Source organism: Chamaea fasciata, unplaced genomic scaffold (genome assembly GCF_029207755.1).
Source record: "Chamaea fasciata isolate MVZ Bird 193981 ecotype frontalis unplaced genomic scaffold, bChaFas1.0.hap1 SCAF_2, whole genome shotgun sequence".
NCBI classification, from domain to species: domain Eukaryota; kingdom Metazoa; phylum Chordata; class Aves; order Passeriformes; family Sylviidae; genus Chamaea; species Chamaea fasciata.
The window spans coordinates 30,554,308-30,571,214 of NW_027094087.1; the positions used below are offsets into that span (position 1 = coordinate 30,554,308).

At 57.6% G+C, this 16,907-nt stretch overlaps 2 protein-coding genes across 4 annotated transcripts; both read right to left on the reverse strand.

The window, feature by feature from the left end:
- Window positions 1–6,294: 6,294 nt before the first annotated feature.
- Window positions 6,295–7,457, reverse strand: LOC136285882 (mid1-interacting protein 1-B-like). Of its 2 annotated transcripts, none has more exons than XM_066177395.1 (2): window positions 6,963–7,457; window positions 6,295–6,676 (listed from the first exon to the last, which is right to left on the reverse strand). In XM_066177395.1, the coding sequence occupies exon 1, from the start codon at window positions 7,392–7,394 to the stop codon at window positions 6,981–6,983; it is 414 nt and encodes a 137-aa protein (XP_066033492.1). In that variant the 5' UTR covers window positions 7,395–7,457; the 3' UTR covers window positions 6,295–6,676; window positions 6,963–6,980. The 2 variants fall into 2 exon arrangements, with proteins under 2 accessions (XP_066033492.1, XP_066033491.1); XM_066177394.1 differs by having other exon boundaries at window positions 6,295–6,681.
- Window positions 7,458–13,751: 6,294 nt separating this feature from the next.
- LOC136285883 (thyroid hormone-inducible hepatic protein-like) lies at window positions 13,752–14,914 on the reverse strand. Of its 2 annotated transcripts, none has more exons than XM_066177397.1 (2): window positions 14,420–14,914; window positions 13,752–14,133 (listed from the first exon to the last, which is right to left on the reverse strand). In XM_066177397.1, exon 1 carries the CDS (start codon window positions 14,849–14,851, stop codon window positions 14,438–14,440), a length of 414 nt encoding a protein of 137 aa, XP_066033494.1. In that variant the 5' UTR covers window positions 14,852–14,914; the 3' UTR covers window positions 13,752–14,133; window positions 14,420–14,437. The 2 variants fall into 2 exon arrangements, with proteins under 2 accessions (XP_066033494.1, XP_066033493.1); XM_066177396.1 differs by having other exon boundaries at window positions 13,752–14,138.
- Window positions 14,915–16,907: the final 1,993 nt, after the last annotated feature.

A 16,907-nucleotide genomic window follows, 5' to 3' on the forward strand; every position in this document is an offset into this window, starting at 1 on the left:
CTGTCCCTGCTGGGGCTTTTTATGCAGTGCTGGGGCACGTCCCCCCTCTGCTGTCCCCTGCTGTCCTCCGCCGGCAGCCCGGGTTGGGCTGGATGGCCTTGGGGGCAGGCTTGGCTCCAGCCCAGCTGGGCCAGGGCCATGCTGTGTCCCTGGCTCTGTGCAATCCCTCCTGGCCCGGCCTCGCCGGGGCCTTCGCCCGAGCTGGCCGGGGGTCCCGCTGCCCCCCCATGCCAGGAACTACGGGGGGGTAGCGAGGAGGAGAGGTGCCCAGGGTGTCTCCCATCGTGTCCCTTATCATCTCAATCCCCGAAAACCTAAAGTTCTGGGGCCCTGTGGGTGTGGGTCCAGCTCCCGCCCCCCAGTTTGGCCAGGCTGCAGGGGACTGTCACCTCCCCTCGTTCTTGCTGCCATGCACTCAGGACGTGAACACTCCAGGGACATTGAGCAACCCCTTTTGCGCACCGATGGAATTCTCTGTGGAAACACCCTGGAATATGCCTGTTTGGGGACAATGGAGCCTGCTGGTATCCAGAGACTGGGGTCCCCACAAACATCCTCTTCCCCCAGCCTCTCCCTGAGTTCAGCGGGGATGTGGACAGGGACAGGGACCTGACTCCACGATGTAACTCCTGTGGCAGCAGCACAGAGCATTGCAGCCCCCAGGGAAGCCTGCCATGCTCCCAACTCTGGGAGGGCAAAAGCCACAGCCGCGGCACCAGCCAAACTTGCACGTCCTTGTGACATGTGGCAATCAGGGGAAATGGTTCTATTTGGGGCAAGGCTGTGGGGTACCTCATTCCTTTTGAGACCTCTGATGCAGGCAGCTGTCCCTCTGTCCCCAAGTGTTCCAGCCTGGTGTCTGCACTGCCACACACCCTATTCCCACCGGACCTGTCCTTGCCACCCCTCTTGTCCCTTTCCTTGTGTTCTGACATCTCTTGGTGTCCTGCCATGGGGCCCAATGCTGCACCAAGGTGTGTGGGTGCTGCTGGGGCCGTGCAGGTGCCAGACAGAGGCTTGGCCACATCAGGTCACCTGGGCCACTGCAGAGCTTCCTGGAGGTACAGGAGCATCACAGAGCTCTGGGGACAGAGGGACACACGGATGCTTCGCCCTCCTGCTCCCCCCACGGCTTCCGAAGCTGCTCACGGTGAGCATGGCAGCACGTTAGGGGCTGACATGGGCTCAGCAGGATCCATTTGCTCCCCAGCTCCCCATCCTTGGGACATGAATAATTGCCAAATCTTCTCTGTGCTTCTGGGGACCCCATTAGCCAGGAATGTGCCCCCACACCCCCCACATCCTGCTGGGAGAGACCGGGGAGATCTGGGGAGCTGCCAGTGTCAGCAGGGATGGCAGGAGCAGGAGGACAAGGACTGCTGCAGGAGCACGGCGCAGCCACCACAGGGGTGCAGCATGGCTGGCTTTGGGCTGAGCTGAACTGGAGTGCCCAGCCCCGGTTTGGGGCCCCGGGGAGGCTGCTCAGGGTCACCAGGGCCCCGGGAGCTGCACTGAGATCCTCAGGTCTCTGCTGACACAGACCCCCGAGTTTGGGCAAGCTTAGTCCTGACCTGTTACCCTCCTGGAGAGCCCAGCCCCAGCCTCAGCTCAGAGTGCAGATGCTGCCACCACATGTGTCCCCAAGGATCCCTGTATCATCCCTGGCACATCCTCCTGTCTTATCCCTCTGCGGCACCAGGGGACAGGCGTGTGGCACCGTGCTCAGCATATGGAGCCAGGGGAAGAACGAAGAGGGGTGTTACTGGTAAGGACACGAAAGAACCACACTCACTCAGGTTCAGAGGTGAGGAGAGGAAGAGAGAAAGTTTATTGTCATTTGGGATTTAAATAGGATGTGGAGTTAGATCAAAGATTGGTAGATGAGAGGAACATTTTTCTGACCATAGTGGTCAGTTCACCAGTCCATTACAGCCTGGAATTAAAACAATCAACTTGTTTATGTTACATTTGTGTACGACTCCACTATAAATATGTAAACAGTCATCAGAAGGCTAAAGAATCAGGGCGACAGAGGGGCACACTCCGAGTGATTGCATTTGTCTTGCCAGGTTACCGTGACATGCAGTGTAGCCCTGCTCTCCTGCAGGTGGCTGAACACCTGAGTGCCTGTGGGAAGGGGTGAAAGAATTCCTTCTATTGCTTTGCTTACTCGTGTAGCATTTGCTCATCCTATGAAGCTGTCTTCATTTCTACCCACACAAGGTTTCTCACTTTTACCCTCCCAATTCTCTCCCCCATCCCACCTGGGGGCAGTGCCAGAGCAGCTGAGTGGGGCTGAGTTGCCAGCAGGGCTCAAACCATGACATCCACAGTGAAGCTCCAGCCCCAGGGGAGATGTGTCCCACCCCCAGGCCACCCTGGGGGACACTATGATGCCCCTGGAGCTCCAGGAAACTCCATGGTGGCCCAAAACTCCTTAGAGCACAGGGCTGGCAGTGTGTGCACACCTCAGTGCAGCACTGGGCACCCGGGGTGGCCAGGAGCACCGAGAAGGGGAGAAGAGGAGCAGTGGGTTCAGGTCTGAGGGGGAGAGGCCGGGTGCCACAATGGACACCTGGCTGGGCTGTGAGGGGACAGCGGGAGAGCTGCCAACACTGAGGGTTGCAAAATGGATGAAGGAACCCACGGCCTTTCCCAAAATAGAACCGTTTCCTCCCATTGCCACACACTGCAAGATAACCTGGGGCAAGAGTTCTGGCCATTGACTCGCCATGGCCTCTGCTCCAGGATGGGGTTAGGTGGGGTGATGCAGGGGGACACCCAAGCCAGGCCAGGCAAAGGACAAGAGAGGCTTGGCCAGGAGCCAGGGGTGGCCATGAGGAGCGGTGCCTGGGCTCTCTCCTTTCCATTCCTATACCATCTCCACCTCCAAACATGTTCAGTTTTGGGGTCCTGTGGGAGTGGGTCCACCTCCTGCTCCCTGGTGTGGCCAGGCTGCCGACAGCAGTGCTACTGGGGACCGTCACCTCCCCCACTCCTTGCTGCCACATGCTCAGGATGTGAACATTCCAGGGACACGGAGCAGTCTCTGTCCATGACTGCCAGCCTGAACATGGCAGCCGACACCGGTGTGGAACATCTCACTGGAGTGCTCTGCTGCATGGAATCCCACGTGGGTCATGGGGATGTGCAGTGGGGACAGAGATGGGACCAAATGCCACAAGAACTGCATCCGTGAGATGGAGCTGTCATTGCCTACAGTGGAGCACAGATGGTGCCACCTTGACCCCCTCTACTCCCATCCTGGAGTAGAGGCCAGGCTGGTCAATGGCCAGAACTCTTGCTCCCACTTATCTTGCAGTGTGGGTTATACACACACTCTGAGGGCTAGCCTGCCAGAAATGTGGCTGTAATAATGAGCGAGAGGCTGATTGTTGGCGTCTTGAAAAATCAAAAGGGTTTTAATAAAGATGGAATAAACACAAAATAACAGAGCCGAGCACAGCACAGCACTCCTTGCTGCTACAGCACCCCTAATTGCAAGAGGTGACAAGTGAAAAGCGTGGAGTTCCTTTCTTCTCTCTCTTTTGTACCTAATAGCTTAAGTGGGCTTTTTGGCCCTTGGCCCAATGACTGTACCAAGAATCTTTGAGTAACATTTTGAAGGTCCAATCTACACTTCTGAGCTGGCTCCAAGCCAATTGCAAAGAGAAATCCACACAACGTTCCAGCTATCTTCTTAGCATGTCAAAAGGTAAAACAAAGCTCTTTCCTTTTTTGGAAACACCTGATAAAGTGTAAAGATTGCATTACTACACGGCAGTATGTTGCAACGGGAAGAAATGCTTCTATTCTGGGAAAGGCTGTGGGGTCCTTCATCCCTTTTGCAACCCTCAGTGTTGGCAGCTCTCCCGCTGTCCCCTCACAGCCCAGCCAGGTGTCCATTGTGGCACCCGGCCTCTCCCCCTCAGACCAGAACCCACTGCTCCTCTTCTCCCCTTCTCGGTGCTCCTGGCCACCCCGGGTGCCCAGTGCTGCACTGAGGTGTGCACACACTGCCAGCCCCGTGCTCTAAGGAGTTTTGGGCCACCATGGAGTTTCCTGGAGCTCCAGGGGCATCATAGTGTCCCCCAGGGTGGCCTGGAGGTGGGACACATCTCCCCTGGGGCTGGAGCTTCACTGTGGATGTCATGGTTTGAGCCCTGCTGGCAACTCAGCCCCACTCAGCTGCTCTGGCACTGCCCCCAGGTGGGATGGGGGAGAGAATTGGGAGGGTAAAAGTGAGAAAACTCATGTGGGTAGAAATGAAGACAGCTTCATAGGATGAGCAAATGCTACACGAGTAAGCAAAGCAATAGAAGGAATTCTTTCACCCCTTCCCACAGGCACTCAGGTGTTCAGCCACCTGCAGGAGAGCAGGGCTACACTGCATGTCACGGTAACCTGGCAAGACAAATGCGATCACTCGGAGTGTGCCCCTCTGTCGCCCTGATTCTTTAGCCTTCTGATGACTTTTTACATATTTCTAGTGGAGTCGTTCCCGAATGTAACATAAACAAGTTGATTGTTTTAATTCCAGGCTGTAATGGACTGGTGAACTGACCACTATGGTCAGAAAAATGTTCCTCTCATCTACCAATCTTTGATCTAACTCCACATCCTATTTAAATCCCAAATGACAATAAACTTTCTCTCTTCCTCTCCTCACCTCTGAACCTGACTGAGTGTGGTTCTTTCGTGTTCTTACCAGTAACACCCCTCTTCGTTCTTCTCCTGACTCCATATGCTGAGCACGGTGCCACATGCCTGTCCCCTGGTGCCACAGAGGGATAAGACAGGAGGATGTGCCAGGGATGATACAGGGACCCTTGGGGACACATGTGGCAGCATCTGCACTCTGAGCTGAAGTTGGGGCTGGGGCTGGGCTCCCCAGGTGGATAACAGGTCAGGACTAAGCTTGCCCAAATCTGGGAGTCTATGTCAGCAGAGACCTGAGGATCTCAGTGTAGCTCCCAGGGCCCTGGTGGCCCTGAGCAGCCTCCCCGGGGCCCCAAACCAGGGTGGAGGTAGAAGAGCTCCAAAGGCAGCGTTCCATCATGCCCCAGCCAGAGGTGCCACCATGCCCCAGCCAGAGGTGCCACTACAATGGGAATGGCTCAGGTCTCTCCCAGTTTGCCCCTCATGCTCCATTTCCTCCGGGTAAGACCAGGCTGCAACTTTGCTCAGGCTGAGGAGGGACACAGAGAGCACATCAGCTCTGAAAACCTCCCTCTGGCAGGAGGGAATTGTGTTTGCCCTCATTCCGGGAACTTGCTGATTGGCAGCTGCTTTCCTAGAAAAGCAGATCTTCTGGGTGCTGGTGCAATGAGCTCCTTGGGTCTCTGTGGCCACAGGGCTGGAGTTTGGGACACCTGCCCCACAGCTCACCATCCTCCTGGGGAGCCCAACCCAAGCCATGGCTCGGGACGGGGAAAATGCCACCTCATGGGTCTCCAAATGACCCCATGACTTCCCCAGTACCCCCTGCTGTCACATCTCCCACAGCTCTGATTGTCGCAAAGCCCTCAGACCTGTCCTTGTCGTCCCTTGAACCTGACCAGGACCCATTCAGATGTGGGGCACCTCTGGGTCTGGCCTCAGCTGCCCCCTCCAGAGCCCCCAGTCCCCTCAGCTGCTCACTCAGCCACAGCTGGCTGGACACCCTGTCCCTGCTGCCCACGCTTGGGCAGAACAAGCCAAAGCCAGAGTGGTCTCAGCAGCTGAGAGAAATGGCCTGATCAGGAGAGAAGAGATAGGAATCTCCAGTGTATCCCAAAGCTGGGATGTCTGGACATGGGGCTGGGCTCTTGAGGGGAGGCTACTGTCCAAAGATGCTGAGACCTGCAGCTCTACCCCCCCTCACTATTGCATGACTGGGCTGAGCGTTGGGGCAGATTCACACCTTTGCATACACAGAAATCAGGTATCAGCTTTTGTGGTGTTGCTGTCAAAGTAAGCAAGAAACATTTCAGCCTGAGGCTGGCGACACAAAGGAACAGGCTGCCCAGTGAGTTTGACAGGCCCTGTGGTTAGACACAGCTCTGAGCTACCTGGTCTAGTGCATGATGTCCCAGCACAGAGCAGGGCACTGCACTAGAATGAGGTCTCTGAAGATGCTGAGGGATCTTCAGGTCTCTGAATGTCGCTTCCAACACAAACCACCCCATGACTTTGGGATTCTTTGTCCCTTTCAAATTCCCCAGCACAGTCCTGGAAAGTTCCCTCCCTGTGGAGCCAGTGTGCCCCTGCCTCATTGGGGCGCTCCAGGAGTGAAAGCACCACACTGACAATGGCTTCAAAGGGATTCTTTTATTAGCAAAAACAGGGGGAAATGCCCTTGGAGTCCAGGTACCAGCTGGAAAAGGGCTTGGCAGCCTCAAGGGACTGTTGGAGGTCGGGGCCACCTCACAACGCTCCCAGCTTCGTGCCGCTCTTTGAAAATAAAGAGGAGGGCGCGAGCCTGCAGCTCTTCCAATGGACTTCCAGGCACAGCCAGATGCTTCTTCCTATGAGGATAAGGCACCATCTGGTTCTCCAGTGGTCACAACCATCTCCGGTGTCAGTGCCAGTGCCAGGAGATCAGGTGAGCTGCCACGGCGTGGGGAACGCGAGCGTGACTGGGAAGAGCCTGCGATGGTCAGCGACGGGGACGTCTTGTGCTTCCCGACACCAGCACCTGTCCTGCAACACCAGCATTCCTTAACTCCAAGGATCATCCCAGGGGGACACACGGTCCCTCACCCCCGAGCCCACGGACTCTGAAGCCCTGCAGTCTCTGCACAGAGCAATGGGATGGGTTCCCGCCTCCAGCATGGAGAGGGATATCCAGCCCCAGCTGAGGGGGCAGCCCCCATTTCAAGGCCCTTCCCAGCAGGTCCCCACCCCTGCCCTGTTGGGCACCTCTCCGGGGAGCCCACCCACTGTCTTGCTGCCCCTGGACTCTGCATCCCCGCAGCTCTTACCTGGGGGCCAGGACAGGGTCACCAGCTGGGCTGCCCCTCGCTGAGGTTGATCTGCTCCAGGATCTGGCTGTACCTCCGGGTCAGGGCGTTGGTGTCCCTGGTGAGGTGGGTGAGGACCTCCTGCAGGCCAGTCAGGTGGTGGGACAGGCGCCTCTCCAGCTGGGCATCCCCGGCCTCGTTGCTGTCCGAGGACGTGTCCACGTCGGTGTCGGTGTCGGCGTCGGCATCGCTCGGGCTCTGGTCACCCACAGAGGCCAGGCCTTTCTCCACCATGGGCTTGATGGCCTTGAGCAGCTGGTAGCGCTCGTAGAGGTCCGTGCGGCTCTCGGCGGCCGGGGCCGCCCCCTCCTGCTGCGGGAACACCCCTCGGAGCAGGCTGGGGAACATCACCTCCTGCTCCATCTTCTGCGTGGCCGAGAAGTACTGCTCCATGGCCCTTCTCCTACGGCTCTGGCACTGCTGCTCTGCGATCTCCTGACGGTGTCGCCTGCTCCCCTGTCCCTGCTGGGGCTTTTTATGCAGTGCTGGGGCACGTCCCCCCTCTGCTGTCCCCTGCTGTCCTCCGCCGGCAGCCCGGGTTGGGCTGGATGGCCTTGGGGGCAGGCTTGGCTCCAGCCCAGCTGGGCCAGGGCCATGCTGTGTCCCTGGCTCTGTGCAATCCCTCCTGGCCCGGCCTCGCCGGGGCCTTCGCCCGAGCTGGCCGGGGGTCCCGCTGCCCCCCCATGCCAGGAACTACGGGGGGGTAGCGAGGAGGAGAGGTGCCCAGGGTGTCTCCCATCGTGTCCCTTATCATCTCAATCCCCGAAAACCTAAAGTTCTGGGGCCCTGTGGGTGTGGGTCCAGCTCCCGCCCCCCAGTTTGGCCAGGCTGCAGGGGACTGTCACCTCCCCTCGTTCTTGCTGCCATGCACTCAGGACGTGAACACTCCAGGGACATTGAGCAACCCCTTTTGCGCACCGATGGAATTCTCTGTGGAAACACCCTGGAATATGCCTGTTTGGGGACAATGGAGCCTGCTGGTATCCAGAGACTGGGGTCCCCACAAACATCCTCTTCCCCCAGCCTCTCCCTGAGTTCAGCGGGGATGTGGACAGGGACAGGGACCTGACTCCACGATGTAACTCCTGTGGCAGCAGCACAGAGCATTGCAGCCCCCAGGGAAGCCTGCCATGCTCCCAACTCTGGGAGGGCAAAAGCCACAGCCGCGGCACCAGCCAAACTTGCACGTCCTTGTGACATGTGGCAATCAGGGGAAATGGTTCTATTTGGGGCAAGGCTGTGGGGTACCTCATTCCTTTTGAGACCTCTGATGCAGGCAGCTGTCCCTCTGTCCCCAAGTGTTCCAGCCTGGTGTCTGCACTGCCACACACCCTATTCCCACCGGACCTGTCCTTGCCACCCCTCTTGTCCCTTTCCTTGTGTTCTGACATCTCTTGGTGTCCTGCCATGGGGCCCAATGCTGCACCAAGGTGTGTGGGTGCTGCTGGGACCGTGCAGGTGCCAGACAGAGGCTTGGCCACATCAGGTCACCTGGGCCACTGCAGAGCTTCCTGGAGGTACAGGAGCATCACAGAGCTCTGGGGACAGAGGGACACACGGATGCTTCGCCCTCCTGCTCCCCCCACGGCTTCCGAAGCTGCTCACGGTGAGCATGGCAGCACGTTAGGGGCTGACATGGGCTCAGCAGGATCCATTTGCTCCCCAGCTCCCCATCCTTGGGACATGAATAATTGCCAAATCTTCTCTGTGCTTCTGGGGACCCCATTAGCCAGGAATGTGCCCCCACACCCCCCACATCCTGCTGGGAGAGACCGGGGAGATCTGGGGAGCTGCCAGTGTCAGCAGGGATGGCAGGAGCAGGAGGACAAGGACTGCTGCAGGAGCACGGCGCAGCCACCACAGGGGTGCAGCATGGCTGGCTTTGGGCTGAGCTGAACTGGAGTGCCCAGCCCCGGTTTGGGGCCCCGGGGAGGCTGCTCAGGGTCACCAGGGCCCCAGGAGCTGCACTGAGATCCTCAGGTCTCTGCTGACACAGACCCCCGAGTTTGGGCAAGCTTAGTCCTGACCTGTTACCCTCCTGGAGAGCCCAGCCCCAGCTTCAGCTCAGAGTGCAGATGCTGCCACCACATGTGTCCCCAAGGATCCCTGTATCATCCCTGGCACATCCTCCTGTCTTATCCCTCTGTGGCACCAGGGGACAGGCGTGTGGCACTGTGCTCAGCAGATGGAGCCAGGGGAAGAACGAAGAGGGGTGTTACTGGTAAGGACACAAAAGAACCACACTCACTCAGGTTCAGAGGTGAGGAGAGGAAGAGAGAAAGTTTATTGTCATTTGGGATTTATATAGGATGTGGAGTTAGATCAAAGATTGGTAGATGAGAGGAACATTTTTCTGACCATAGTGGTCAGTTCACCAGTCCATTACAGCCTGGAATTAAAACAATCAACTTGTTTATGTTACATTTGTGAACGACTCCACTATAAATATGTAAACAGTCATCAGAAGGCTAAAGAATCAGGGCGACAGAGGGGCACACTCCGAGTGATCGCATTTGTCTTGCCAGGTTACCGTGACATGCAGTGTAGCCCTGCTCTCCTGCAGGTGGCTGAACACCTGAGTGCCTGTGGGAAGGGGTGAAAGAATTCCTTCTATTGCTTTGCTTACTCGTGTAGCATTTGCTCATCCTATGAAGCTGTCTTCATTTCTACCCACACAAGGTTTCTCACTTTTACCCTCCCAATTCTCTCCCCCATCCCACCTGGGGGCAGTGCCAGAGCAGCTGAGTGGGGCTGAGTTGCCAGCAGGGCTCAAACCATGACATCCACAGTGAAGCTCCAGCCCCAGGGGAGATGTGTCCCACCCCCAGGCCACCCTGGGGGACACTATGATGCCCCTGGAGCTCCAGGAAACTCCATGGTGGCCCAAAACTCCTTAGAGCACAGGGCTGGCAGTGTGTGCACACCTCAGTGCAGCACTGGGCACCCGGGGTGGCCAGGAGCACCGAGAAGGGGAGAAGAGGAGCAGTGGGTTCAGGTCTGAGGGGGAGAGGCCGGGTGCCACAATGGACACCTGGCTGGGCTGTGAGGGGACAGCGGGAGAGCTGCCAACACTGAGGGTTGCAAAATGGATGAAGGAACCCACGGCCTTTCCCAAAATAGAACCGTTTCCTCCCATTGCCACACACTGCAAGATAACCTGGGGCAAGAGTTCTGGCCATTGACTCGCCATGGCCTCTGCTCCAGGATGGGGTTAGGTGGGGTGATGCAGGGGGACACCCAAGCCAGGCCAGGCAAAGGACAAGAGAGGCTTGGCCAGGAGCCAGGGGTGGCCATGAGGAGCGGTGCCTGGGCTCTCTCCTTTCCATTCCTATACCATCTCCACCTCCAAACATGTTCAGTTTTGGGGTCCTGTGGGAGTGGGTCCACCTCCTGCTCCCTGGTGTGGCCAGGCTGCCGACAGCAGTGCTACTGGGGACCGTCACCTCCCCCACTCCTTGCTGCCACATGCTCAGGATGTGAACATTCCAGGGACACGGAGCAGTCTCTGTCCATGACTGCCAGCCTGAACATGGCAGCCGACACCGGTGTGGAACATCTCACTGGAGTGCTCTGCTGCATGGAATCCCACGTGGGTCATGGGGATGTGCAGTGGGGACAGAGATGGGACCAAATGCCACAAGAACTGCATCCGTGAGATGGAGCTGTCATTGCCTACAGTGGAGCACAGATGGTGCCACCTTGACCCCCTCTACTCCCATCCTGGAGTAGAGGCCAGGCTGGTCAATGGCCAGAACTCTTGCTCCCACTTATCTTGCAGTGTGGGTTATACACACACTCTGAGGGCTAGCCTGCCAGAAATGTGGCTGTAATAATGAGCGAGAGGCTGATTGTTGGCGTCTTGAAAAATCAAAAGGGTTTTAATAAAGATGGAATAAACACAAAATAACAGAGCCGAGCACAGCACAGCACTCCTTGCTGCTACAGCACCCCTAATTGCAAGAGGTGACAAGTGAAAAGCGTGGAGTTCCTTTCTTCTCTCTCTTTTGTACCTAATAGCTTAAGTGGGCTTTTTGGCCCTTGGCCCAATGACTGTACCAAGAATCTTTGAGTAACATTTTGAAGGTCCAATCTACACTTCTGAGCTGGCTCCAAGCCAATTGCAAAGAGAAATCCACACAACGTTCCAGCTATCTTCTTAGCATGTCAAAAGGTAAAACAAAGCTCTTTCCTTTTTTGGAAACACCTGATAAAGTGTAAAGATTGCATTACTACACGGCAGTATGTTGCAACGGGAAGAAATGCTTCTATTCTGGGAAAGGCTGTGGGGTCCTTCATCCCTTTTGCAACCCTCAGTGTTGGCAGCTCTCCCGCTGTCCCCTCACAGCCCAGCCAGGTGTCCATTGTGGCACCCGGCCTCTCCCCCTCAGACCAGAACCCACTGCTCCTCTTCTCCCCTTCTCGGTGCTCCTGGCCACCCCGGGTGCCCAGTGCTGCACTGAGGTGTGCACACACTGCCAGCCCCGTGCTCTAAGGAGTTTTGGGCCACCATGGAGTTTCCTGGAGCTCCAGGGGCATCATAGTGTCCCCCAGGGTGGCCTGGAGGTGGGACACATCTCCCCTGGGGCTGGAGCTTCACTGTGGATGTCATGGTTTGAGCCCTGCTGGCAACTCAGCCCCACTCAGCTGCTCTGGCACTGCCCCCAGGTGGGATGGGGGAGAGAATTGGGAGGGTAAAAGTGAGAAAACTCATGTGGGTAGAAATGAAGACAGCTTCATAGGATGAGCAAATGCTACACGAGTAAGCAAAGCAATAGAAGGAATTCTTTCACCCCTTCCCACAGGCACTCAGGTGTTCAGCCACCTGCAGGAGAGCAGGGCTACACTGCATGTCACGGTAACCTGGCAAGACAAATGCGATCACTCGGAGTGTGCCCCTCTGTCGCCCTGATTCTTTAGCCTTCTGATGACTTTTTACATATTTCTAGTGGAGTCGTTCCCGAATGTAACATAAACAAGTTGATTGTTTTAATTCCAGGCTGTAATGGACTGGTGAACTGACCACTATGGTCAGAAAAATGTTCCTCTCATCTACCAATCTTTGATCTAACTCCACATCCTATTTAAATCCCAAATGACAATAAACTTTCTCTCTTCCTCTCCTCACCTCTGAACCTGACTGAGTGTGGTTCTTTCGTGTTCTTACCAGTAACACCCCTCTTCGTTCTTCTCCTGACTCCATATGCTGAGCACGGTGCCACATGCCTGTCCCCTGGTGCCACAGAGGGATAAGACAGGAGGATGTGCCAGGGATGATACAGGGACCCTTGGGGACACATGTGGCAGCATCTGCACTCTGAGCTGAAGTTGGGGCTGGGGCTGGGCTCCCCAGGTGGATAACAGGTCAGGACTAAGCTTGCCCAAATCTGGGAGTCTATGTCAGCAGAGACCTGAGGATCTCAGTGTAGCTCCCAGGGCCCTGGTGGCCCTGAGCAGCCTCCCCGGGGCCCCAAACCAGGGTGGAGGTAGAAGAGCTCCAAAGGCAGCGTTCCATCATGCCCCAGCCAGAGGTGCCACCATGCCCCAGCCAGAGGTGCCACTACAATGGGAATGGCTCAGGTCTCTCCCAGTTTGCCCCTCATGCTCCATTTCCTCCGGGTAAGACCAGGCTGCAACTTTGCTCAGGCTGAGGAGGGACACAGAGAGCACATCAGCTCTGAAAACCTCCCTCTGGCAGGAGGGAATTGTGTTTGCCCTCATTCCGGGAACTTGCTGATTGGCAGCTGCTTTCCTAGAAAAGCAGATCTTCTGGGTGCTGGTGCAATGAGCTCCTTGGGTCTCTGTGGCCACAGGGCTGGAGTTTGGGACACCTGCCCCACAGCTCACCATCCTCCTGGGGAGCCCAACCCAAGCCATGGCTCGGGACGGGGAAAATGCCACCTCATGGGTCTCCAAATGACCCCATGACTTCCCCAGTACCCCCTGCTGTCACATCTCCCACAGCTCTGATTGTCGCAAAGCCCTCAGACCTGTCCTTGTCGTCCCTTGAACCTGACCAGGACCCATTCAGATGTGGGGCACCTCTGGGTCTGGCCTCAGCTGCCCCCTCCAGAGCCCCCAGTCCCCTCAGCTGCTCACTCAGCCACAGCTGGCTGGACACCCTGTCCCTGCTGCCCACGCTTGGGCAGAACAAGCCAAAGCCAGAGTGGTCTCAGCAGCTGAGAGAAATGGCCTGATCAGGAGAGAAGAGATAGGAATCTCCAGTGTATCCCAAAGCTGGGATGTCTGGACATGGGGCTGGGCTCTTGAGGGGAGGCTACTGTCCAAAGATGCTGAGACCTGCAGCTCTACCCCCCCTCACTATTGCATGACTGGGCTGAGCGTTGGGGCAGATTCACACCTTTGCATACACAGAAATCAGGTATCAGCTTTTGTGGTGTTGCTGTCAAAGTAAGCAAGAAACATTTCAGCCTGAGGCTGGCGACACAAAGGAACAGGCTGCCCAGTGAGTTTGACAGGCCCTGTGGTTAGACACAGCTCTGAGCTACCTGGTCTAGTGCATGATGTCCCAGCACAGAGCAGGGCACTGCACTAGAATGAGGTCTCTGAAGATGCTGAGGGATCTTCAGGTCTCTGAATGTCGCTTCCAACACAAACCACCCCATGACTTTGGGATTCTTTGTCCCTTTCAAATTCCCCAGCACAGTCCTGGAAAGTTCCCTCCCTGTGGAGCCAGTGTGCCCCTGCCTCATTGGGGCGCTCCAGGAGTGAAAGCACCACACTGACAATGGCTTCAAAGGGATTCTTTTATTAGCAAAAACAGGGGGAAATGCCCTTGGAGTCCAGGTACCAGCTGGAAAAGGGCTTGGCAGCCTCAAGGGACTGTTGGAGGTCGGGGCCACCTCACAACGCTCCCAGCTTCGTGCCGCTCTTTGAAAATAAAGAGGAGGGCGCGAGCCTGCAGCTCTTCCAATGGACTTCCAGGCACAGCCAGATGCTTCTTCCTATGAGGATAAGGCACCATCTGGTTCTCCAGTGGTCACAACCATCTCCGGTGTCAGTGCCAGTGCCAGGAGATCAGGTGAGCTGCCACGGCGTGGGGAACGCGAGCGTGACTGGGAAGAGCCTGCGATGGTCAGCGACGGGGACGTCTTGTGCTTCCCGACACCAGCACCTGTCCTGCAACACCAGCATTCCTTAACTCCAAGGATCATCCCAGGGGGACACACGGTCCCTCACCCCCGAGCCCACGGACTCTGAAGCCCTGCAGTCTCTGCACAGAGCAATGGGATGGGTTCCCGCCTCCAGCATGGAGAGGGATATCCAGCCCCAGCTGAGGGGGCAGCCCCCATTTCAAGGCCCTTCCCAGCAGGTCCCCACCCCTGCCCTGTTGGGCACCTCTCCGGGGAGCCCACCCACTGTCTTGCTGCCCCTGGACTCTGCATCCCCGCAGCTCTTACCTGGGGGCCAGGACAGGGTCACCAGCTGGGCTGCCCCTCGCTGAGGTTGATCTGCTCCAGGATCTGGCTGTACCTCCGGGTCAGGGCGTTGGTGTCCCTGGTGAGGTGGGTGAGGACCTCCTGCAGGCCAGTCAGGTGGTGGGACAGGCGCCTCTCCAGCTGGGCATCCCCGGCCTCGTTGCTGTCCGAGGACGTGTCCACGTCGGTGTCGGCGTCGGCGTCGGCATCGCTCGGGCTCTGGTCACCCACAGAGGCCAGGCCTTTCTCCACCATGGGCTTGATGGCCTTGAGCAGCTGGTAGCGCTCGTAGAGGTCCGTGCGGCTCTCGGCGGCCGGGGCCGCCCCCTCCTGCTGCGGGAACACCCCTCGGAGCAGGCTGGGGAACATCACCTCCTGCTCCATCTTCTGCGTGGCCGAGAAGTACTGCTCCATGGCCCTTCTCCTACGGCTCTGGCACTGCTGCTCTGCGATCTCCTGACGGTGTCGCCTGCTCCCCTGTCCCTGCTGGGGCTTTTTATGCAGTGCTGGGGCACGTCCCCCCTCTGCTGTCCCCTGCTGTCCTCCGCCGGCAGCCCGGGTTGGGCTGGATGGCCTTGGGGGCAGGCTTGGCTCCAGCCCAGCTGGGCCAGGGCCATGCTGTGTCCCTGGCTCTGTGCAATCCCTCCTGGCCCGGCCTCGCCGGGGCCTTCGCCCGAGCTGGCCGGGGGTCCCGCTGCCCCCCCATGCCAGGAACTACGGGGGGGTAGCGAGGAGGAGAGGTGCCCAGGGTGTCTCCCATCGTGTCCCTTATCATCTCAATCCCCGAAAACCTAAAGTTCTGGGGCCCTGTGGGTGTGGGTCCAGCTCCCGCCCCCCAGTTTGGCCAGGCTGCAGGGGACTGTCACCTCCCCTCGTTCTTGCTGCCATGCACTCAGGACGTGAACACTCCAGGGACATTGAGCAACCCCTTTTGCGCACCGATGGAATTCTCTGTGGAAACACCCTGGAATATGCCTGTTTGGGGACAATGGAGCCTGCTGGTATCCAGAGACTGGGGTCCCCACAAACATCCTCTTCCCCCAGCCTCTCCCTGAGTTCAGCGGGGATGTGGACAGGGACAGGGACCTGACTCCACGATGTAACTCCTGTGGCAGCAGCACAGAGCATTGCAGCCCCCAGGGAAGCCTGCCATGCTCCCAACTCTGGGAGGGCAAAAGCCACAGCCGCGGCACCAGCCAAACTTGCACGTCCTTGTGACATGTGGCAATCAGGGGAAATGGTTCTATTTGGGGCAAGGCTGTGGGGTACCTCATTCCTTTTGAGACCTCTGATGCAGGCAGCTGTCCCTCTGTCCCCAAGTGTTCCAGCCTGGTGTCTGCACTGCCACACACCCTATTCCCACCGGACCTGTCCTTGCCACCCCTCTTGTCCCTTTCCTTGTGTTCTGACATCTCTTGGTGTCCTGCCATGGGGCCCAATGCTGCACCAAGGTGTGTGGGTGCTGCTGGGACCGTGCAGGTGCCAGACAGAGGCTTGGCCACATCAGGTCACCTGGGCCACTGCAGAGCTTCCTGGAGGTACAGGAGCATCACAGAGCTCTGGGGACAGAGGGACACACGGATGCTTCGCCCTCCTGCTCCCCCCACGGCTTCCGAAGCTGCTCACGGTGAGCATGGCAGCACGTTAGGGGCTGACATGGGCTCAGCAGGATCCATTTGCTCCCCAGCTCCCCATCCTTGGGACATGAATAATTGCCAAATCTTCTCTGTGCTTCTGGGGACCCCATTAGCCAGGAATGTGCCCCCACACCCCCCACATCCTGCTGGGAGAGACCGGGGAGATCTGGGGAGCTGCCAGTGTCAGCAGGGATGGCAGGAGCAGGAGGACAAGGACTGCTGCAGGAGCACGGCGCAGCCACCACAGGGGTGCAGCATGGCTGGCTTTGGGCTGAGCTGAACTGGAGTGCCCAGCCCCGGTTTGGGGCCCCGGGGAGGCTGCTCAGGGTCACCAGGGCCCCAGGAGCTGCACTGAGATCCTCAGGTCTCTGCTGACACAGACCCCCGAGTTTGGGCAAGCTTAGTCCTGACCTGTTACCCTCCTGGAGAGCCCAGCCCCAGCTTCAGCTCAGAGTGCAGATGCTGCCACCACATGTGTCCCCAAGGATCCCTGTATCATCCCTGGCACATCCTCCTGTCTTATCCCTCTGTGGCACCAGGGGACAGGCGTGTGGCACTGTGCTCAGCAGATGGAGCCAGGGGAAGAACGAAGAGGGGTGTTACTGGTAAGGACACAAAAGAACCACACTCACTCAGGTTCAGAGGTGAGGAGAGGAAGAGAGAAAGTTTATTGTCATTTGGGATTTATATAGGATGTGGAGTTAGATCAAAGATTGGTAGATGAGAGGAACATTTTTCTGACCATAGTGGTCAGTTCACCAGTCCATTACAGCCTGGAATTAAAACAATCAACTTGTTTATGTTACATTTGTGAACGACTCCACTATAAATAT